Here is a 24,126-nt window from a genome sequence, read left to right as displayed (position 1 = left end):
GAAGATGAGAAGAAGAAGATAGAGTTAAAAAACTTTGATGATATATGAACTTTGATGGTACATGAAGCCTTTGACATATCTTCAGGCATGGAGTCTTCAAAAATATTAGGTGCAAATTTCAGTGGTCAACGATACCTAAGGTTGTCCATACTAACCTTAGGAGATCCTCTTATGGGATGATATCTAAGGTTGTCCACTACTGACCCTAAAAGATCCTCCTATGTTCTTTTACAAGCATTTAAGACAATGTCAAGGGAAGGTTCTCCACTAGAAACCTTCTCGTGATTTACAACATTAACAGAAGGAGAATGCATCATCACTATTTGATAAACACATTTTTCACTTAATACATTCAAGAAACACATCCCCAAAAATCTAAAAAGAACACTTATTTGGTAAATCATTTGTCATCCATAAACCCTTGCCATGAATCGTCCATCAAATTTGAGAAAGCATCCATAATTAGTATCCGTAATAATGGTGCCTTAGTCTTCCATCCATAGGACAAATCCATGACAAAAGTACTCAACAAATTTCATAAATTTTAGACTCGCTAAGGGACTTCTACCCCAATCCAACCATGAGAAAATGAGAGGAAGTGCATCTCTATTTATAGAGGAGATGCTTAACTTCGTATTAAATTATTAATTTCTTACACCTAAAGCCCCTAATCTAGCCTATGGAGTGGTAAAGAGCCTTCTATAATTAATCAATCTAAAATAAAAAGGGGTTGTTTAAGCTGCATGTACAAAATCAAGGGGCAGAAGCCCTCAAAAGTGACCCATCTTCATAAATGAGGGGAACAAGGACTTCAGTGACATAACACCCAACATCAAAATGACATTCAACATTCTTCACCCCTCTAATCAAGTCTGAATGATCTTCCAAGGTGGGCACACACACCCCATACATCCACAACACCATTTGAGAGGGGTTTCCCAAACCACTTCCAAAAGGCTGGCTTGCTTCACCAAGTGTGCTAGCAAGATCTCAAGTCCTTATTCAAGATGGACATGTGGGCTTCTAGAATCAACACTTTGCCTCCAAAAACTCTCCAATGTATCCTTTCTCCCTTAGTCAAGCAAATAATGCTTCCAAGTGTCTGCCAATGAGGACAAAGGGAGATCATTCTTCAAATTATGGTTAAAGAATGCCTAAAGATGACCCTTGATTTATTACAAACGTGAGTTTTTGAAGCTCAATTTTGCCTCAAGCAACTTACATACTTTGAAGGCTACAAAAGAAGTGAATGGTAGGCTTTGGCATTTGAGAATGGGACATGAATTTCTAAAATTTGGTATTGTTAAGGAAGAATGAAACGGGGAATGGTCTTCCTTATGTAAAAATTGATAATGAGCTTTGTGAAGGGTTCCTGTTTGGGAAGCTACATGAGGAAAGCTTCGCAAATATAACCTGGAAAGCTAGAAAACCTTTAGCGTACATTCAAACTTGTGTGATCCCTGTGGAGATTGTCTTTTAGAAAAGCATGACATTTTTTTTACCTTCATTGATGATTATTTCAGGAAAACATAGATTTACTTTTCACATGATAAGTCAGGAGTGTTTACTCACTTTGTTGAGTTCAAGGAAATGGTTGAAAAGGAAAGTGGTTTTAAAGTTCTTACGCTAAGAACGAATATTGAGGGGAATACAATTCAAATGAATTTATGAATTAAGAAGGAATGAAATAAAGCTAGAGTTTACCAATTCATACTCTTCTCAACAAAATGGAGTTGCAGAAGGAAAAAATAGGATTTGAGATGGATCGAAGCATGCTAAAAACATAGTCTCTTAGAAATGAATTTTAGGCTGAAGCAATTCATATAGTGATTTGCACTGTCAATAGGTGTCCTACAAGTGTTTTATGGAATTTGACTCTAGAGGAAGCATGGTCTTGGTACAAATTGAGTGTTCGCACATGAGAATATTTGGATGCATTGCATATTCATATGTCTCTATAGAAAAGAGACGGAAATGGGATGATAAAATGAAGCTATTTTATTTGATCCTCAAGCAAAACAAATTATAATAAGTAGAGATGTTGTATTTGATAAACAAGGAAATTTTCAGCCAGAATATGCATAGATAGATTTAAGCAAGGCTGAATTAGTAAGTGGTGATGGATCTAGTTCTAAGACAGATGAAGTCAATAAGGAGCCTAAGTGGCTAATCAAAGGTCATTTGAAAGTAATATGTTGGATAACAATTTTGAAAAAAGAGTTACTACATCACAAAGTTGCATTATGAATTTTTCTCTTATGACTAAGGTAATGAAGATGGATGACTTAGATAGAAATGTAGAAGCATCAAGGAGTGAATGGAATGAAACTATGGAAGCAAAGTTTAATGCCATGGAGAAAAATGATACATAAGTATAAATAGATGGTACAATTGGTAAAACATAAGCCCATCTCATTGCCATAGGTTATGCACAAGAGGAGGGAGTTGATTATCAAGAAACATTTGCCCCAATGGAAAAATTAGACACAGTTGGGATGGTACTTGAATTTTTTGCTCAATATAAGTGGACAATATTTTAGATGGATGTCAAATCAACTTTCTTAAATGGTTATGTATATGAAGAAATTTATGTAGAGGAGCTTGAATGGTTTGAAATTTCAGGAAAATAAGATCGAGTTAATAAGTTGAAGAGGGCTTTATATGGCCTCACACAAGCACCAAGAGCTTGGTATTTAACTATTGATATGCATTTTTAGGATCATGGACTAATTAAGAGTACATTTGAATCCAATCCCTCTATTCTTCAGTTAGGTCAAGATATTCTAATTGTTGCATTATATGTTCAGGATTTGATCTACACATGCAATAATTTTGAGCTATTTCAGAAGTTTAAGTCACATATGATTGCTGAAATTGAGATGACAGATCTTGGCAAGTTGCATTATTTCTTGGGCATTGAAGTATAATAGAAGGAAGATAGTAATCTCATGTCATAAGCTTGGATAATTTGAAGAAGTTTAAAGTGTTGAGTTGTAAGCCAATGACAATTTCTTTGGAAGTTGGATTGAAGTTATATAGAAATGATGACTCCAACCCATTTGATGCCACTAGGTTGTCAATTGGTTGGAAGTTTGATCTACCAAACTACTACTCGACTAGATATATATTTTGTAGTCAATATGGTATTGAGGTTTATGTCGGATCTCTCGGAAAGACATTGGAAATTAGCTAAGATAATATTAAGATATCTGCATGGTACAATTGGGTATGGTTTGGTCAATGGATCTATAGAGGATTTCAAATTGATTTGGTTATGCAAATTCAGATTGGGCAGACTACATGGATGACAAAAATCTACTTCAAAATTTACATTCAACATGGGGGGTTCGTTACTAATTTAGTAGTTGCTTGGAGTATTAAAAAACAACCTACAATTTGTCTCTTCACAGCAGAAGTGGAGTACAAATGGGTGGTGAGTTGACGACAACATCTTATGAAGCAGTGTGGTTAAGAAGATTTTTGGAGAATCTCCATGAGTAGAAAGAACAATCCACATAGTTGATTTGTGATAATCAAAGTGCTATTTAAGTTACCTCAAAGCCCTCCCATGCACCATAAAGCCCTATGGCTACTCAATGTACACCTCCTCTTGAATAATGGCATTCAGAAATGCGGTCTTCACATCCATTTGGTGGATCTTCCAACTCATCTCTGCTGCTATTGAGACTATTGATCTAATAGAAGTATACAAGGCAACTGGAGTGAAGGACTCCTCATAATCTACTCCCTCTACATATAAGAACCCTCGACCGACACACTGAGCTTTGCCCTTCTTAATGTTTCCATCCATAGAATACTTAATCTTGTAGAATCACCTGGAAGGCAACACTGATTTCTCCTCGTGCCTCAACACAATCTCCTGAACATCATTCTTCATGATGGAAGCCTACTCTTCCACCTTGGCATCCCTCCAAACTTGCTGGGATGCTGCCTCCTCAAGGGTAGAAAACTTAGACTCAACAATACTACTCACCACAACAAAACAGCTACCAAACCGCTCCAGTGGTCTACTCTCCCTAACTTACTTGGGTTTTCCCATTGACTACTGGGCTTCCTTTAAGGTATCATGAAGCCATCTTGGCTTCCTCTTCAATGAAGTGGCCTCTTGTACTGGGGTGGGAAAATCCTCATTGAAGATTGTACCCCTGAAGACAATGTTCCTGTGGTTGATGGTGAACCTAAGGGAACCTATGCTCTGTGACCCTATCACCTGTGAACTTGTCGCTCTTGAAGTCTGTGATCCAATAGACCCCTATGATCCTGTATCCTGTGGTCCAACTCTCGTGACGCCGTCAAGGCTCTCTCCTCATCTATTCTCACATCTTGCCTCACAACAACCTTCCTCTTGGCAAGAATATGTATGCAGTAACCCTTTGAGGTCTTGCTATACGCTGCAAAAATACCCTTATCAGCCGTGGGTTCTAGCTTTGCCCTCTTCTCCTCAGGTACATGGGAATACACCCAAAACTCCTGAAGTGCCCAACCTTAGGCTTTTTCTTAGAAAATCCTCCTTAGTAGTCAAGCTCCCCAAAACTCTATATGGACTCCTGTTTTGCAACTATACTGCAGTGTTACAAGCCTCATCCCTCTTGATGCCTGCTCTTGCACAGAAGCCCTTCATCTCATTGGAGGTATGCTTGCCCACATTGTTAGACCTCAACACATTGATCTTCTTACCTATTTGGTTTTCCATAAGAGCCTTATACTCTTGGAACCTGTTGAAGACCTCACACTTGGTCTTCATGAAGAAAATCCAAGTCTTCCTAGAGAAGCCATCAATGAAAGTGGCATAGTATTCATATCCACTCAATGATATAGAAGACGTGGCATAGTATTCATATCCACTCAATGATATAGAAGTAGGGTCACACGCATTAGAATAGGCTAAATCAAGGATACTTGCTACACTATTATAACTGCGTGGAAAAGCAGTCTTGGTGTACTTTCCCAATGTACACCCCCTGCACACATCCTATCGCTTAGTACTGTCTAATAACCCTAAAACAATCTTTCTCAATGCTCTTCGAACTCCATGGTGCAAGTGGGCTATCCTCCTATGCCACAACTCGCATAAGCGACTGCTACTGTTGGTAGAAACCAATGCTCTAGATGGTAGAAACATAAGCCTGTATAGCTTCCCATAACGGACTCCAATCACTTTGGCCGAAGTGATACTAGGTCCCCTGGGAGGCTGGGATACACGAGAACCTGCCCATCATGGAACACCACCTTTTATCTCTTGTCGTCAATGGTGGAAATTGATATCGGGTTTTTTTTAGCCTTGGAACATATAAGACCTATGTAACTATCAAGGGAGGTTGTGACTCCCTCTGAAAGGATATGACAACTGCCCTAACTGTAGAGTCATCAGCAAGCACCACTTCTAGATCTACACCCCTCTAAGTAAGACTTGTAAAGTGCTCCCCGACACCTATCATGTGGCATGAAGCTCCACTATTAATGTACCATATATTGGATGATGCAACACCAAAGGAAACTCCTTCTCGAACTTGGTGGAAAACTCATCCACCTCAGCTGAAGCTGCAACACCCTTCTTCTTCTTATTAGGACACATAACCACATAATTCCTCGTCTTTTGACAAAGCAAAGCATCTCACTTTACTCATGCCCTTCTCCTTCTCCTTTTTCTTACCCTTCTGCTTGGTCCCACTTGTGGCACCCTTCTTGGACTTCTTTTTTCCCTTTGCCGCAAGAGCAACATTCTCCTCATCATCCCCACCATCTCATCCTAATGGAAATCGTCCCCACATTCTCCCCTAATGTAGAAAATTCTCAGTTCTCTTGGGCTACAATCCCATCAATGAAAGCATCTCACTTCTTGGAAGAGCCATTCAATGCTGATATAACTAGTTTCTCCTTCGGAATGGCCTCTCCCACGACTGATAACACATATTTCACTTGAGTGATCTTTGTGAGGTATGAGGAAACTGTGTCAGTCTTGGTCATTTTGGTTTGTCTTCGTTTTCCCCACAATACCATTTTCCTATTCTCATTAGTGCTTTGGTAAAGCTTGGTTAAGGCCTTCGACATCTCAAAGGCATACCTCTTCCCTGAAACACGGGGAATGAGGTGATCTTTGATGGCATCTAGAAGAAGTCTCTTGGCGTTGACATTCTTCTTGTTGAACTCAGCCAACAAATCTTGAGGAGCGGGTGGTACAACTGTCTTCTCAAGAATTTCACACAACTCAAATTCTTCAAGTAAGAAAACCATCCTCTCCTTCGATGGGCTAAAATTATCAGCCCCATTCAGTATGTCCTCAACCCTCAAACTGGTAGCCATTGACCTCAACAACCCAACACAAAATCTCAGATCCAAAGATATACATTGCTCCCTATCAACCACAAATCCCTGTTTATCTTTGCTTTTTTGCTTGTTGTTTGCTCTGATACCATGTAAAAAATGTGTCTAGACCCAACCCGGTTTCAAGTTTAGTGTAATCACATCATGTTTAATGCCCAACCTACACGTTTGCTCATTGTTGTCAGCACTTTGGCAACCAATCTCTGATACCATTTGTGTCTAGAGCCAACCTGGTTTCATGTTTAGTGTAGTCACATTATGTTTAATGTCCAACCCACATGTTTGCTCACTGCTGTCATAAACATGAATATTACAAAAAACTGAAACACATGAGCCTACTTTACTTTTTAACTTTTGCTAAGACAAAAGATAAGCAACCCACAAAAATTTACTCGAGATTTTGGTCAACAAACCCTGGAAAACCCTGAAGGAAAAACCAGTGAGAGATCAGCATCTTGAAGGTGTCCAATCCTCTTTACCTTTCTTTGTAATGTTCCCTTTTTGTGAACCTGGGTCATTGCTTCCCTACTGATGTCTTCTATTGCAGACCTGTAATAACCAGACACACAATAACTAAAATCTGAAATACAGAAACCCTGAAGAATTAATTTGTACTTACCTTAACTGCTGCTGATTCTGCTGCTGGTGATGCCGTGGCTATTTTGATCCAATCTCTGGGAGACCAATACCACCCAACCAGACTGAGCAAACCTAGCTGCTCAATCCAGAAAGCTGCTCAACAGAAGCTCTCTGTCCCTCCATGCCCAGAACCTCAGACGGCTTAAAGCTCTTCCAATGGATAATTATCTTCTCCCGGTTTTCTCCTGGTGAATTTCTGCTTCTGGTTCTCTCTGCTCCTCTCTCGTTTTTTCCCCCACTCTCGATCCAGGCTGCCGGTTTTATCTACGGGCCTGGCAGTGGCCGCCCTCCTACCTACAGCCACCGCCTTCCCTCGACTCGACACGCCCTCCATGCAATTTAAGCCCTCAGATATTTTCCTGGCAAAGTGTGCTCTGTTATCAATTTTCAGTTGGTTGGACGCGCCCCCTTTTAAAGGGTCCTGCAATGATTTTTAGGTATGTTATAGCATATAGTTTTTACGCTTTTAGATTATGTATGTTTATAAAGTTCAGCTATATATTTTATAACATTTAAATTTATATATATTATAAAGTTCCATTATATATTTTATAAAATTTATATTATAAAGTTCAATTATATATTTTATAAATTTAATATATATATATATTATAAAGTTTAATTATATATTTAATAAAATTTAACTTATATATGTTTATAAAGTTTAATTGTATTTATAAAACTTAACATATTTATTGTTTAAATTTGATCACATTTGTTTTATTATAAAGTTTAAAACTTTATATAATGGATCAATTTAGATGGGTCGTTACAAGACCCCTTTCTGATGTGGTTGTATGCCTCTCAATGGAGTGAGAAGTGTTGCTCTGTCTCTGCTTTGTTTCCCTGTACAGCTGACAAGTTCTGCCATCTCACTCTTCCTTAAGTTCCTTCGACTTGTTTCAGATTTAGCCTATGTGAGCTTGTCCTTATTTTGGCTCGTACATGTTTCTTTTTCCAAGGAATGCTTATTTTTATATATTCTTGTACGTTGATTTCACATGTGGGGTGGAATTTGCCTTTGTAGTATTGCTTTTTTTTCTAAGTATTTCTCCTCTATCTGGCATACCTGTAACAAGCGTGTCGTAGATTTTCAGCCCATTTCTATCTAGCGGACAGCTTTCTTCCCCTATGTTTTAGCTTTCCAACCTTTTGAATTGGATCTCCTGTGCCTTTCTGCAAAACCTTTTTGATGATTTTACTAGTTATTCTTTTTGCTGTCCATTTCTTCTGCTCTTTTCTTATGCAGAATAAGCATATTTATTGCTTCCAATTGTATTGGGTACAAACCTGTTTCTGGAAAGGATTTCATGGGAGAGAGGGAGGAGTTGAACAAAAACTGTTCATGGAAATGGATAATATAGTAAAGTGCTCTTGATCTCATAGATAGGCAATGCTACATAATCAGATATAGCTGCCAGAGTTATCATCCTTCATTATCAGTGCCTATAATTGTCCCAAAACGTTTTTAAGGATTTCATTTGGAAATGGCTGAGGTGATTATGGGATTTCCTGTCCTTTATTGCTTCAGAACACACCCCCAAGGGGGAAGATGAATCTCTACTGGCATCCATAGTCAGATTTCTGTCTTGGAAAAGAGCAAAGAAGGTAGTAATTAGCTTTGTGTAGAATCTGTATGGCAGATTGCAATGCTCTTGGAAAGATGTGTAAGTTATCTGATTCTCTCCAGAGACTGCACATTGTAAGAGTGAGGGAGAAGAAGAGGGACAGCTCTACACAAATATTTAGAAATATTCAATTTGAGCAATACAATATGAATATACATATATCAAAATAAAGATGAGGAAGTAAAAAATGCACCTTCACATTTTGATAGAAGAACCAAAATTCAAAATAAGTTCGTTAGTTGAATATAGTGAATGGGATGCAATGCAAGGCACACATTTGCAATGTTGGGTGATAAGGGACTTTTTTTACTGTTATTGCATTGCATTTGGCTTGTCAAATGATAATATACATTGAGGTAAGAAGGGCTTATGTGATGAAAATTGGGAGAAAAAGAATGTTGTGATTGCCATACCCATGTTGTGAAGAGCTAACTATAACCATACCCGGATGTGAGCATGCCATTACTGTGAAGTTTAAACTTAAAGTTTTAATAGTTTTTGCTGGGTACATATATAGATATCATTCCTCATTTTATTTAAACTTATTTGATGCATTTTTGGTACTGTTTCGATTATTTTCTCATATATTTTTATAGCAATGGAATGCTAAACTGTTGACTCAATCTCAACACTTACCAGGATCCAAAACTCTTAGCACTATTAGCGGAGAATCGCAAAAGATCAGCATCATATGCAGGTGCTTTTCTGGTCAAAGATGAGCCTGGTTCTGATTCTACTTTAATCTCGGGTTCTGAAGCAGAGAAAAGTATTTATGAATTGAAGGGAGAAGCACTTTACAAGCGACTTCATGAAGTTGGTACATTAGCTCAGGTATACCATACCTCTGTTAGAGCAGACCTTTAAGTTACAAATTGATGTCCCAAAAAAAGATCGTTACCTCTGCATAGTCAAAGAATTCTGCTTTTAGTCAATGGTTTTTCAATAGCAGGAGTTTGATTTAAATTTTAAATAGCACTGTGATCTCATCCTGCTAGGAAGAGAGCTCATGTACTGAACCATTTCCTGGTTCTTGTAACAAGCTGATTATGTCTTGTTTCAAGTCAGGGATGCTGTGGTGACTATGTTCTTGGTAGTTGGTTTGTTTCATTTTCTACTGACATTTTATTGTGCTCTTGACAGATTACCACTATACAGGGAGATCAGGTGGTTCTGATAGGTCATCGGCGTTTGCGGATTACTGAGATGGTATAATGATTGCAGTGGCAACGTAAATAGCTATACTGTTTATATTTGTTAGTTGAGCACATTACCATGTTGTGGTAGTGCAAATGTATGAGTAGATAATATGATTAAGATAGGAATGCCCAAATTTTACTCATGTTTTCTTCTCTGCAGGTTAGTGAGGACCCTCTAACAGTTAAAGTGGACCACCTTAAGGTTTGTCATTTTACTATGACATCTTCTTGCCTTTCTAAGATATTCACTTCTATTCTTTTCAATATCCAGTTGTCAAGAAATTTTTATTTCATCCCTAGGCATGTTATTTCAAAATTGTGATGATTGCCCTATTAGTGTTTGTTGATTCGATAGATATGGTTGGGTCATCTAAACCCAAGAACTATTTTTCATAGTCAAACAGGAATTCCCATCCATCCCTTTATATATGTACTGAAGGGAGGACTGAGATAGATACTAGCCTCACACCTAATATTAAAAGAACAATATACAATTTAACTAAGAAAGTGATGCAACTTTCCCTTCTAGCTCATTGACACAAGTAAATACTACTAGAAATACTTATAAGACTGCAGACTATAACTTGCCACTCAAATGACCAGATTGTGAAATATTCATTATTTGCTGCCATTTCTTTATTGCATGTACTCTAAGCATTTTTACCATGGCTATTGAAGAAATGAAATTTATACTAACGTCCACTAGAGAACAGACTAGATCAAAGGGGCTGGAAATCACATTCAACATTAGAAGCCCGTATGAGAATGAGCAAGGCAGGGTGGGGTATGAGGTCCCCTTAAAATGACTGATCAAATAAAAATAAGAACAGTCAATAGAAAATTAAACAAAATAACTGGGTGTACAAGTAGGTTATCTTGAAGGAGTCAACCCTAGAAGGTGGAGAGTTGATGGAGAGTAGGGAGCTAGCAATGCTTATTCTATGAATCAATAATTTGAATGCCCATAATTAATGCTTATAGGATAATGTCCTTAGGAGAGTTGTCTAGGATGATAGAGCCATGGGGAGTAATCCTGGGTGGCATTTGCCTAATCCCCATCAAGACAAAGGGGGATGGAGGACCACTTCTAACATCTAGGGCCATTGAAGTCCCATTGATAGTGCTCAAACTCTCACCTAGGAGGAAAAAGTCCTAACCTTAACTGGAGAGTGTAAAGACAACTGTTAGGCAAGCCGCCCATTGTCACGTTGGTGGCTTTGTTCTAGTCTTCAGACCAAGGAAATGGATGATACTAACCTGGGGGGAATGCTTAAGGTCAAGCAAGCTGAGTTTGCTGCAAAGGTGTGAGTAGCCTAGTAGCTTAACGACTAATTAAAATTTATCAATAATGATCATTTTCCCTAAATGATAAATGATGCATAGAACATGCAATTAGATCATTACAAGTACCCCAAATCAGTTATTTACGAGTCATTTGCAACACAAGAATCAATGAAGTGCTTAGCAATGTTGATGTTTGTAGCTTGGGCAGGCACTCATAAGCCCAAGTGTCTAGGCTTGCTGAAGCTGTCCAAAGTCTCCTTAGGACACTTACTCGAGTATTGAGTAAGTTGCTATTGTAACTTAGCCTAAGTTTAACTTAGGAAAATTACACAATTAATTATGTTGGTTATTGAGCGCAAATCTTGGGAAAAGTAAGTATTTATTTTAGCCATTATGTTTTAATCTCAACCATTAATCTCAAGTGAGGTGAGAGTCGAGACCTAATCTTGTTCATCAATCACTTTGGAGATTAGGATTAGGGATTTAGCTTATAAAAGCAAGGATAAGGAGAGGAGAAAGACACACTATACAACAGCACAAGACAATAAGAGAGGCATCTTAGTGGTGAGTGGAAGGACTTCCATTCTAGTATGCCAGGTCTGAGGAAGGTGCACAAGTGCAACATAGGAGATCTAGATCAGCCAAGGAGATCAAGGACAGATCTAGGGCCTGATCAGCTGGATCAGATCCAGGGTATGTTGTAACTGTAAATTTATCAATTGGGTCATTATCCCAGGATGGGAGCCCAAATAGGTTCTGATTTAGTGAAGAACTGATTTGATTGTGTTAAGAACCTAGTTGTGCATTTATTCAGTAGATCTGTGATAAATCTATTAGGAACTAACTGCCAGGTGCTAAGTTCAGGAAATTAACAAGCAAAAATGTGAATGTTTAGTTAAATCAATTCTCACAATGAGTTGAAGAAGGATTCATATGCATTTATCCCAAAGGTGAATCATGACATACCAATAATAAACCATTCACAATAACTTAGAAAAGCTATTCAAAAGAGTTCATACACGTGAAAATTAGATCCCACAGAATATGAAAGTTGCAATGTAATCCAGGTGACCAAGTACATATCAAAGAACGTTATGAACCATGCACCATTATGCAGAGTTTAGACCACAAACCATTCACCAATGTGCGAACAAGATACCATGAATCTGCTTCTGTTTATTATGTTCAATTTTAATGATTAACAAAGTCAAAATGCCTTAGATATTGTTTCGTAGGACAGTGATCTCATTCACATGAAAATAGTAAAACGTTGTTGCATTCCAAGACGAATGTAACCATGAAACCCAATGAAAGAAATGTCTGTAAGATCAAGCAGTGTGCTTAGATCAGATCCAACTAATTGGAATCATTGAATGATGACTTGTTTAAACAGACTTGATTAAAGTATTAGATTGTGAGCAATCCTATTTACCATTAGACAACCTTTAAGCACTTCCCTATAACTGTTTAGATTACCATTTATACGAGCAGTATGTAACGGAATTCAGAGTATGGCACTTATTGCCATAAACTGAAGAAACAATGATAACCAGTGAGTGGAAAAAATAGAGTCAAAGATGTATTTTAAGTGTTTCAAAGCACACAGTTTGATTACCTTAACTCTGTTTTAGGGGATTAACCCTCAGATTACTGATCCTTAAAGAGATATTGCAGTTAGGACTCAGACTGATAAGTGTGAACAGTGAACAAAGATTCAAGAACAGAATTACTAGATTCATTTATACTCTTTATGCAAGCCGTTTCAAAGTTTTAGGCATCGATTCACTACTTAACAATGTTTGGATCAAAACTGAGATGAAATGTTCCAAAGTAAATGTGTCAAGGCAGGCCAAAACAAGATCTAAACACTGAAAAAATTGTTACAAGCTCCAGAAATATTTATCAGCCACAGATTTCACCAATTTCAAGCAACATCATTTTCATTTTTCACGAGATTAATTCATCCATACAAATAATAACCATTGATGAACTTGCTATATCAAAGATTAAGGCTGAAAGTAAATCATCCCTTTAGGAGACAATAGCCATCAATAGTGTATGTAAGATATCACATTCATTGGCATAAAAGGGGAATCGATTAGGTTTATTAGACCTTTGTGACTAGATCTATGTGATTAAATTGGAAAGAAAATAAAAACATTAGATCCAAATCAATCCCCCAAGCAATAAATCAATCTTTCTAAGCAGAGGGAAATGCTAGCAAATCAATATAGAGTTTGACCCATGAAAACAAGATGATTTGCAAAGTAAACAAATTGACTCCAACAATGTATGCAAGGTTAGTAGCCAATTGAACATGAAATAAGAGAAATCTAGACATAGTGAATAAAGACCTTGAAATCCTAGATTCCCAAGAAAAAACTGAAAGGGAGATTTTTTCTTTTCTTTCTTTTTTTAATAAATTTGTGGTCGAAGATGTCAAATAGACAAGACCAGTATGTTGAAAAATGTGTAACTAGGTTCGGTTTTCATAAATATGAAATGTACTTTTGATTCTTGTATATTGTAAAATGAAAGAAAAATTATTATTATTATTTTTGAAGCATGAGTTTCGTGCTCAAGGTCTTTTATTTTTAGAGGTCAAGCACCCATTGAGTGCTTCTAGGGTTTGTCCTAGGGTCAAGAAGTCAAAAGAGTCATTGTCATATGAAGAAGACCACATTGGGCACATTGTAATTTCAAATTTGTAAAAAGAATTATTTTGTATTTAAAAGTGTCAAAATACCCTCCAAGACCAAGTCGGCCTGACAGCTAAGAAGTCGGTCTTAATTAGGGCATTTTGTCCACCTTGGAAGCCTATATATAGAAGGGAACTTGACCTCCTATGGATATCATTCATTCTCTCATTCATCAAGCGAAGGAGAAGAAGAAGAGGGTTAGCGAAGAAGGAGAAGGACGAAGGACACGTGTTTGGGTTATTTCTCTCTCACTTTTAGTTCTCACACGTTTGAAGGAAGGAGGCTAGGGTTTTGCTATTGCAAGATCGATCTTGGAGAAATTGCAAGAAGAAGGTCAATTGAAGGTCTGTTGGGTCATCCTCAAGCCCTAGAAGAAGAAGAAACTCGAGCGAAGGTCAAAGGAAGCCCTAGATTTGCTGACATGTGTGGAGGCAACAATAATTGCTGGGGCCTGAAAATTTCAGACCCGCAATAGAGGCCGAAGTTTTGTCGCTATGGTCAAAGTTGTGCAGCTGGAAGAGATTTGTCTGGGTTTGACTTGGACAAAGGAGGCACATCATCAAGGAGGTCAGACATGGTCTTGGAAGGGTATTGGTCTTGGTCTAGAGGTCTTGGAATTCGTCATTTGAGGAATCTATAAGAAGAGAAGAGATTTGTGGGTTTTCCTCTCAAGTGGAGAGGTTTTGGCCCTAGTTTGCAACCTATATCCTGTGCTCTTGTGTATTGTTGATCTTCTTGTTTTGGTAGCTGTTTGATGATAAGAGTAACATAATAATAAGAGAAGAAGCTAATAAATAAGAAAAAGTAAAAAGACATCACAAGCAGTTATCAAGTTTAAGAGAAATCATCCTAACTATAGCCCTATAGATTTCTCAAGTATAAGAGCTAAGGCTGGCTAAGGGAATGATGAAGATTACTACATCTTTGAAGAAGTATTTGAAGTAATGTTCCATGGCAACAAGTCATCTCAAGGAAGGTATCAAGGCATTGTGGAGTCTCATATTATCCATCAAGAATAGTATGTTCCCCACTTCGGTTGTGGGCAACAATAGATCTAACCTTGGTTGTGGTTCGTATGTCTGAAGTGTCAAAGTCAAAGGAACCAAGAAGGTTTGCTGATTTATCATTGACTAAGGTACTACAAAGTGACATCTAGATTTAGGTTAGTGCAAGAGTATAGGACCCTAGGATGTCCACATTCAATGCAAAAGAAAATAAATGTAAATCATCACAAGGAACTAGGCGAGATGGACTATACCTTAGTTGCCTCCTTAATGGATCATGGTACGTTTCTATGACTGTGTAGTAGCTCCTTCCTCTAGCATACTTGCAAAATAACAAGTGTCTACTACTATATCCTTGAACACACACTTAAGAATATATAGAATTCACAATAGAAGCAAAGCTAAACCAATCTCTTTTTCAATTATTCTTTAACAATTATAAATGAAGAATAGCCCCACCTTATATAGATAAGGTGCCTCATGAAACCATGGGTGAATACCATGTGCCAACAAAACTACAAACAAATGAGCTAATACAAGGTGCTCCCACAAAACTACAAATACTAACCATTTTCTAAAACCATTCCAAATCAATAACATGACATATCATCAAATAACTGTTGGAAATACTGAGGGGGACTTGAATCAATATTCCTTAGCAATTAGCACTTTTAAATCTTTCAGAGCATTAGTTAATCTTCAATTATTTTTAATGTTTATGCAGTAAAAGCAGTAAACAATAGAACATAGTGGGCACAATAATTTTAAGCGGAAAACCCCCTCCGGGTCAAAAACCACCGAACACTTTTCTAATAAATTCTTTAATCTCCAGCCCCAACTGAAATGAAAGTTACAACTTCCTAGAATTCTAGAAAAACATTTTTCTCTAGCTCCCACTGGAAGGATGCCCCAATGCCCTAGTTTCTTCAGTAGTCAACTGAATGGATACCCCAACATCCTAAACCGACCTACCACCTTGAAGTGTTCATAGGCTCCAACCTTTAGGCGACTTCATGCACCTTCCTGCCACCCTATAATCACTGAGATGAGACAAGAGTGTGGATTCCCGTACCAGGAACAATGATCCACGATACAATATGGTACAATGTTTTTGACTGAACACCCAATCACACTATGACCTACAACCCAACCATGACATCATCCAACAATAACTCCTATACCTCCCAACAATGCCTCTTCAACTCTAGGCAGATTGACTCTTTTACAATAATGACTCTTTCAATGATGACTCTTTTTCAATGATGATCCTTTTCAATAATGACTCTTGATAAGACCTCGCACTTGACACTGCTTTTTGGATCACTTGCAGCTGCTGATGTACTGTTGTGCTTGCTTCACATGATGGTATCTTGGCACTGCATGTTCTTCCAGTATGTGTCCAGTTGTCCTAGAGTGTCCTCCTTCCTGCACATGCATTAACAAACAAGACCCAAACCAATACACAAACAAAATACTTACACTGTCCTGCAAAACATTTATCAGAGAGAAATTCAAAATTCAAAATATAAACACTGAATGGACATACCTTGCTGTAGCAGACTTACCCTTGTTGATGTGTGGTCCTTGCTATCTGCAGTGATCTTTTGAATGCATCGTAGATATACTTTTAAATTGCAAAGCTTTGCACCGTCCCACAACAATTTTCCCTCAATGATGAAAACTATTTAATATGCTTTGCATTTGATTATATGTCTACCCTGTCCTTGATGATAAGGCTGCACTTTACTAAAGGCAGTCCTGTAGGTCTCACTGCTTACTTCTTGAATCTGTTGCAGATTACCTTCTTTGATAACGATGATGAAACTCTGCTCTTGTCTTACCAGGCTGCCAATTTAGGTATAGCTGTCACTGCTTTGATGCCCTTGATCTTGTTGTCACTGTTCTGAATATTTGCACCTTGACTGGAATCAAAGGACAATGTATATAGTTCTGAAATTCCACAGATCTGAGCCTCAGAAGTATGATCAAGCCGAGAAACTGGGTTGGAGTTTACAACTGGACCGAATCAAGGAGATTACATATGACTGAAGCTTCAGAATTGAGCACAGACAGATACACAGTGATAAGATATGCTGAGTTTTAGGTCTGCATTTAGTTCCTTAATCACAGATCTGAATTTGTTAACCTCGCAGCTCTTGGAAGTGAGTAGTCTTCCACAAAAATGCTTCAAAAAGGACCAGATATGAACTCGCTCTTCCTTAAGTATGGACCTGTAAGAGATATACTTCAACGAACCTTCAGATCCAAACATAAAATGACCAAAATATGCCCTATACTTTCAACAAAACTTTGCTCTTCTTGAACTCGGACCCTGCACCTAATGACCTGCAATAGATCAAATCTTTAAACTCTCAAAATACCAAACCCTATCCTTAAAAGTGTTCTGCGTTAGTAGCCCAGGGTAGCTGAAATAATTTCAGAGCTAATCTTATGGATAAGTCATTTTTAAAGTGCATGATGGAGAATGATGTATATTATCTCTTTTATAGACTAAGGTTTAATTCGAAGGGGCTTGTAAATATGAACGTTAAGGGGCTTATGAGATAGATGTTAGTTAGGAATTAATGAGTTATAACATTAAAAATTAAATTTATTTGTTGCAATTATGCTAAGTAAGGGAGGACGTGAGCTAGATAGGAAGAGATATTGGTCTTTAAGATAGGAGGGATACTTCTTATTTAATATGTTTCCTAAAATGATTTATTTATTTATTTAATATTTGTGTTAAGGATCTTGCCTAGAAATATTTTTAATTTCACTAGAATTTGAAGTCAATGGTTGGCTTAGTGCATATGGTCCTACCCGAGTGTGAAGTCAATGATTGGTTTACTGCCTTTGGTTTTTCAAGATATTTAACTTATACGTGGTGAGATTAAGAGAATCCTTGTCATATATTGACAACTGTTGGTGAATAAGGTGTCATGTCTCTACTCTGGGGTTTTAGCCCACTAATGGGGGTTTCTGACTTCAAACACAAATAAATCTCAAACCGTGAAGAACTAGGAGGCATACCATATATCAATGGAAACATCTCAACAAGTAGAATCCATCTAGAAGATCTTTGACTCAAAATAGGATGAGTTGTCAAGTCAAAATGCCCATGCAAGATCGGGGTAGCCTCTGGCGCTGCTTGGGTTGACATCAATGACAACCACTGATATTTTTTTGTCTTCATCATGATTTTCAGGGATTTCCTTGTCACCACTGGGATGCCTTTCTTCTAGCAACTTTACCAAACATTCCTTCAACTCCCGTATATTGACATTCATCATTGCTTCCATATTTTCTTTTAAACCATCATTCAAAACTGTCACGTCCCTTTTTATACCTTCTATCTTAGCTTCCATTCCATTCTTCAAACCATCCATCTTCGCCTCTGTTACTTTTTGTGAGAGCGAAATTTGTTGCACTTGGTCACGTAATTTTGATATATCACGTTGCATTTCTTCCTCTTCTTCATGCGTCATAGTAGAGATTTCAGGTTGCTTGCTAGGTGTTTCCATTTTCTTTCTTTGGGCTATAAATTAATGATATTTATGCTTTCCCTATTCCCTTTGAATCACTTCAAACTAATTTTTCAAACAAAGCTTAAACAAATTTTTAAAAATACACACCTTTTTCTTGCCTTGTAGGAGCTCGATATTGTATATGTTCTAGCTCTGTAATTTCAGATCTCCAAGGTCTAAAATTTCGTCTTGTTGTAGTCCTTTGAGTGCTCTTTCCAACCCCACAAATCTGATTGAGATTGGATTCTCCAAGAAATAGTTATGCCCAATCTCCCACGATGACCTGATTATAGACTAATTCAGTAGAGCAAACTTGTACGAAGTGCCACATGTCACTGTTTCGACCTTGAGCCCTAAAAACGATCCCCAACAAATTACAGTCCGTCCTCTTTCTGTCACTTTTTATGAAATTTGAATCCGATGCTCAGAGATAAATTTATGAGGATTATTCCAAGGTCACCTGTTTGAGATGTAATTCGGGAGCTTGCAAAAACCCTAACTTCCTCAGCTCATATCTCCGAAAATATAGCGAGAAAAGCTCTGAAATTCGGACACGAGGTTCATAAAGCTTTTGGCTCAAACGGATTTTAATTTTAGCTTCTGAAACTTTGTAGAAAAACTGTTATAGCGAAAATTCCAGAATGACATGTTTGAAGCAGCAAAACCCTAGAATCTAAAGCTCTGATACCAAATGTTATGCAACCAGATCACAAAATAGAAGAAAAGATAGATCAACGACTTCAATATTAGCCTCTTCGATGTGGCAACCTCCTTTACATTACACAAATGCATAATTCTTGGATGATACAAATGACAAGCCCTCCTTTCTATATATAGGAGTCTAAGGGGTCCCAATATAATTAGAGCCTAAATAACAATAATATTGTAGGGGCATAACAATAACAATAGTGGGCTTCTATGGGGCACAATAATAACAACATGGGGACTACATGGGCACAACAATACAATAAGGGGGTTTTACTAATAACAATAAGGGGCTACACTAGAAGTATAGGGACCTAACAATGCTGGATCCAATTTAATATTCCTAGCAATATTTTATACCTAAAATTTATTTAAGCTAGTAAATAAATTTTTTGAGTTGCCAAATAAAAATACACTGGTATTTTAACAATGAAAAATGTAGCTGAAGCACAAGTAGAAAATCAATCACATAGCAAAAATTTCGAACCCTCCAATTTACTCTTCACTTCTACGATGCAAAATAAATAAGGGCTCCCTAATAGGCAAAATGGCCCATAGAAAAATACATAATTTTTCCAACAAAAATGGAACTCAGATCTCTCGCTCCTTTGAAAACTTCATCCTTTGGAAAAGTTGGCTTCTCCAATCTACAAATTCGACCTCCTCTCCCCTATCCATGTATGGCCCATGCGCTGGAAGAATATTTCGGTCCCACTTAGGCCGTGACTTGTACGACCCCTTGTGCACGCCTCCAAGATGAGATGAGTTTCGACCCAATGTGTCCTTCAAAATTTCTTGCTGCAATGTTTCCTTCTCCTTAGTCTTGAGTTTCTCTCTCTCCTCTTGAGAAAACATCTCTCTCAATGTTCAATGTGTCATCCTCCTCTCCTTAGGCTTTGTTTTATAATTTCTCCTTGAGCTAGATCCCTAACTCTAATCTCTCAAGTGATGGATGGCTAGGATTAAATCCTAAGCATAATTTGAGATCAATGATAGAGATTAGATCTAGTTCACTAAAGTGAATAATTTACTTTTCTTTAGAAAACCTTAGCCCGATAACCAACATCAATTAATTGCTTTTCCTAAGTTAGACTTAGGAAAGAATCATAAAAGGCACTTAATAAATTAAGCAACAACTTGTGCATGCTTGACACCTAGCCTATGCATAAGCACTTATTCGGGCTATAATCATCAATATTCCCTCCTAGCGAGGAAGGTATTCTGCACACCCCCATCTTATCTCTGTAGAAGACAAACTTCCCCTTCACAAGGGGCTCGGTGAGAATATTTGTGACTTGCTTATCTGTAAAGATATATAGAAGCTTCACAACTCCCCTTTGGACCTTATCTTTAATGAAGTGATATCTCATCTCTATATGCTTGGACCTATCATGAAACATTGGATTCTTTGAGACTTTGATGCAACTCTGATTATCACAATGAATAACAATGGGATCCAACTCAAGACCAAATAACCTTGTGAGAAGACTGCTTCTTGATAATCTATGAAATCTCTACAAATTCTAAGCTGAAGTAGCACCCTGAGGTGCTTTTCCTTCCACTGCACTCTGAGCCCAATCAAAGTCTATATAGCCTTGCAATTGCACTCCATTCCTGACATATCTCAGATCATACTCCAGTCTACCTCCTAAGTATCAGAGCACATGTTTTGTTGCAAACCAATGGACCCAATGCTTCGCTTCTTGAAGTAGAAATCATCAATGAATGTCAATTAGTAATTATAACCACTCAAATATGCCATTGACGTTGCACCACACAAATATGAATGTACCAGATCCAATATCTCAATAGACTTACTATAACTGTTGGGAAAGGTAGACTTGACATACTTTTCTAGTGCGCATCCCTTACACACATCCTACTGCTCCACACTGAACCCTAGAAGACCAATGACAATCTCAATTAGTGACAATCTCCCTCATGTGAATCATCCTCCTGTGCCATAATTTGCACAAGCTGTCACTATCATGAACCAAGACACATGTAAGTTGAGAATTCAACATGTACAGGTTGCCCTCTCAGCTCACAATTACTTGTCTTGAACTTGGATTAGAAGCTCTCGACCTGGCAAGTAGCAGTCCATCTTGGAAATAAATTTTATACCCCTTGTTCTCCATGGTTGAGACTGTGAGTAGGTTCTTGGTTAACCTTGGAACAATTAACACATTTGTTACCTCCAAATGACCCCTTGACTCTAGCTAAAACTGAATAGTCTTGACACCCTCTACAACACACTTGGCATTGTTATCAAGCTCCACATGTAGTTCCGAGTCTCACTCTGAAATACTAGTGAATAACTCCCGTGATCTTGTCATGTGATGAGAAGAACCAGTGTCCATGAACCATGCACCCTTGGCTATAGTGCTAGAAAGGCAAGGCACGAACATGAACTCTTTCTAGGACAAGAAGTAGTTTATAGGATACTAAGTGAGGAGCATGTGGTTTGGTAGATGATATGGTAAAGGTGGGTAACTTCATGAGTTGACTTCCACAGCGACATAAGTTTTGTTAAATATATTCATCCACATGAGCGCCTCTGAAGATGAGAGAGCACTTTTAACATTGAGTTACTATTTCTCTGTTATGTAAAAATTAGTTAATATTAGGTTTATTATTTAATTTAGTTTTAGTTAGGCGAAAGGGCACGATCATAAGATCATGCCCTTTCCTAAAGGGTGTCCATGGCGGTATATAAGCCAGGCAACCCATTGTAAATCAACATCATCTGTCTATTCATTTTATTAATAAAACATTTATATATATATTTCTGTTATCCCAAAGATTTTCTGCTTCATCTGGTATCAGAGCCCACGTGTTCTGGCCCTAATCCGTTGCACATACCCCTCACTGTATCGTTCCACTGCCCTTTGCATTCGTCATCTGCACCTTGTTTCGCCATCAATACTCCTCTCCACAACTTTCAACCCCTACCTGTTGTCGTTGTTAATCATATTGTCTGTCTTGAGTCTACCGCAACCAATTTATGGCTCTGTGATTGTCTGCTTGCTCGTGCTTTATTTTGTCACCATACTTCCACGACACCTCCATCGGTCCAATTCGTTGTGCCTACACTGGTTCCCTCGCCGACTACCACGGTATTTCTGTGCAGATACGGGGCAGCAAACGTGACGGTCAGCGTATACACTGCGTATAACAGCCATCGGGTTTGAACAGGCAACCGGTTCCAGCAAACGTGACGGTCAGCGTATACACTGCGTATAACATTCATCGGGTTTTGAACAGTCAACCGGTTCCAGCAAACGTGACGGTTCAAAAGTTCTCTGGTTCGAAGTGTTATCGGGACTCAAAGGTTCTCTGCTCTAAGGAGGCGACCCCACCAGCGAACGTGACGGTCAGGGAATCGATCAAACACATAGCATTTATTCGTATATTTATATAACGTGAAACATATACACGTTAAATTATATATAATATATAACATATATATATAATTATATTATACATTATATATAATACGTATAATTTAATTAATTAAAATTAATTTAATTAATTAAAATTAATTTAATTAATTAAAAAGTTATATATAGTCAAGTATATATATATAACATTTATTTGTATATATACAACATAAAATATATATATAACATATATACGTAATTTTATTATATATTATATATAATATATATAATTTGATTAATTAAATTTATTTTAATTAATTAAAAGGTATATATAAGTTAATTTAATTAATTAAATTTATTTTAATTAATTAAAAGTTATTTATATATATATATATATCTGTTAATTTAATTAATTAAATTTATTTAATTAATTAAAATTTATATGTATAAAATTTATTTTAGCTAAAAAAAAAAAAAAAAAGGGAGGAAAAATATTTTAGCTGGCAAATAAATACACGCCTCCGCAAACCCGCTCAATGTCGACAATGACAATGGCGGATTTCCAGAAAAGATTGTTGGAGGCAGAGCAAAAGATAAATAACAACCATGACGAGGTCAGTAAAAGATTAAATGAAGTCGAGAGCAAGCTGGGGGAGCAAGCGGACAAAATCAAAAATCTTGAAAATACGACAAATCGAATAGAGATAAAAATGGAAAGTCAACATGTCCAAACGGAAGTAAACTTCAAAGAGGTCTTAACAATGCTAAAAGTTCTGTGTAAAAGGTCGAATTGTACGCCCGAACAACTACTGAAAGAAGGTGAAGAGAATCAAGAACACGTCTCGTCGGATTCAACTAAGTCCACAGACTCTCATGACAAGGTTGAATCCCCAAAAAAATCAACGACACCCCACCAAGAAGCAAGTAACACAGTCTTTACAAACAAGCAACTCTGGGATAACTTTACCAATCAACACCCTTTTTTCGCTCAACCAGTGGCAACATACCAGCGAAGGGCAAAGGTCGAGATGCCTAAATTCGATGGGAACGAAAAAAACAATGTTGCATGGATAAATAAAGCAGAAGAATACTTTGAGATATATGACATCACTGACGATGACGAAAAGCTCAGACATGCATCCATGAAAATGGAGGGAGAAGCATATAACTGGTATATGTGATGGAAAAAGACAACACATGTCATTAGCTGGAGGAAATTTAAAGATGCATTCTTCAAAAGATTCCAAGGTGTAAAGGAAGAAGAGTTCTTTTCAAAACTCATCAAACTACGACAAAAAGGAAGTGTCGATGAATACACTCAAGAATGGGAAACCTTAGTAACACGAGTACCTGGGTTATCCGAATCTCGTCTAATTCAGTCATACATCTCGGGACTCAAAACCCATTTACAAGCAGAACTTGAGATGCATGATATTACATCTATAGAAGAAGCAAGACGAAAAGCAAAAACAGCCGAAAAGAAATCCGAACCAATATTTTGGTCAACAGTGGAAAAAGCTTATGCAAGACGAAGGATACCCCAGTATGTGGACTCAAATAATACAAGATATGTTCCACCACATCGTCGTGAAGATGAAAAATCTAATGTGGAAATGCAAAGGATAAAAGAAGGTAAATGTAAATGCTGTGGTGAGAAGTGGGACCCCAAACATAGATGTGCTAAAGGAAAAGAACCTATATAATTGTGAAGCAACCAAT

The 24,126-nt window shown here is 37.5% G+C and overlaps 1 protein-coding gene across 1 annotated transcript in view; it reads left to right on the top strand.

Moving 5' to 3' along the window:
- Window positions 1-24,126, top strand: part of LOC149246153 (lon protease homolog 1, mitochondrial-like) — a 222,572-nt gene that overhangs the window by 95,450 nt on the left and 102,996 nt on the right. The window contains exons 3-5 of the mRNA XM_089457840.1: window positions 9,252-9,443; window positions 9,753-9,818; window positions 9,969-10,010. Coding sequence (XP_089313966.1) covers window positions 9,252-9,443; window positions 9,753-9,818; window positions 9,969-10,010 — 300 coding nt within the window. The remainder of the gene's footprint in view (window positions 1-9,251; window positions 9,444-9,752; window positions 9,819-9,968; window positions 10,011-24,126) is intronic.

This window comes from Pinus tabuliformis, chromosome 7, assembly GCF_031772625.1.
Source record: "Pinus tabuliformis cultivar Carrire ecotype Pingquan chromosome 7, CPIR1, whole genome shotgun sequence".
NCBI classification, from domain to species: domain Eukaryota; kingdom Viridiplantae; phylum Streptophyta; class Pinopsida; order Pinales; family Pinaceae; genus Pinus; species Pinus tabuliformis.
This window is presented reverse-complemented; position numbering and strand designations above follow the sequence as displayed.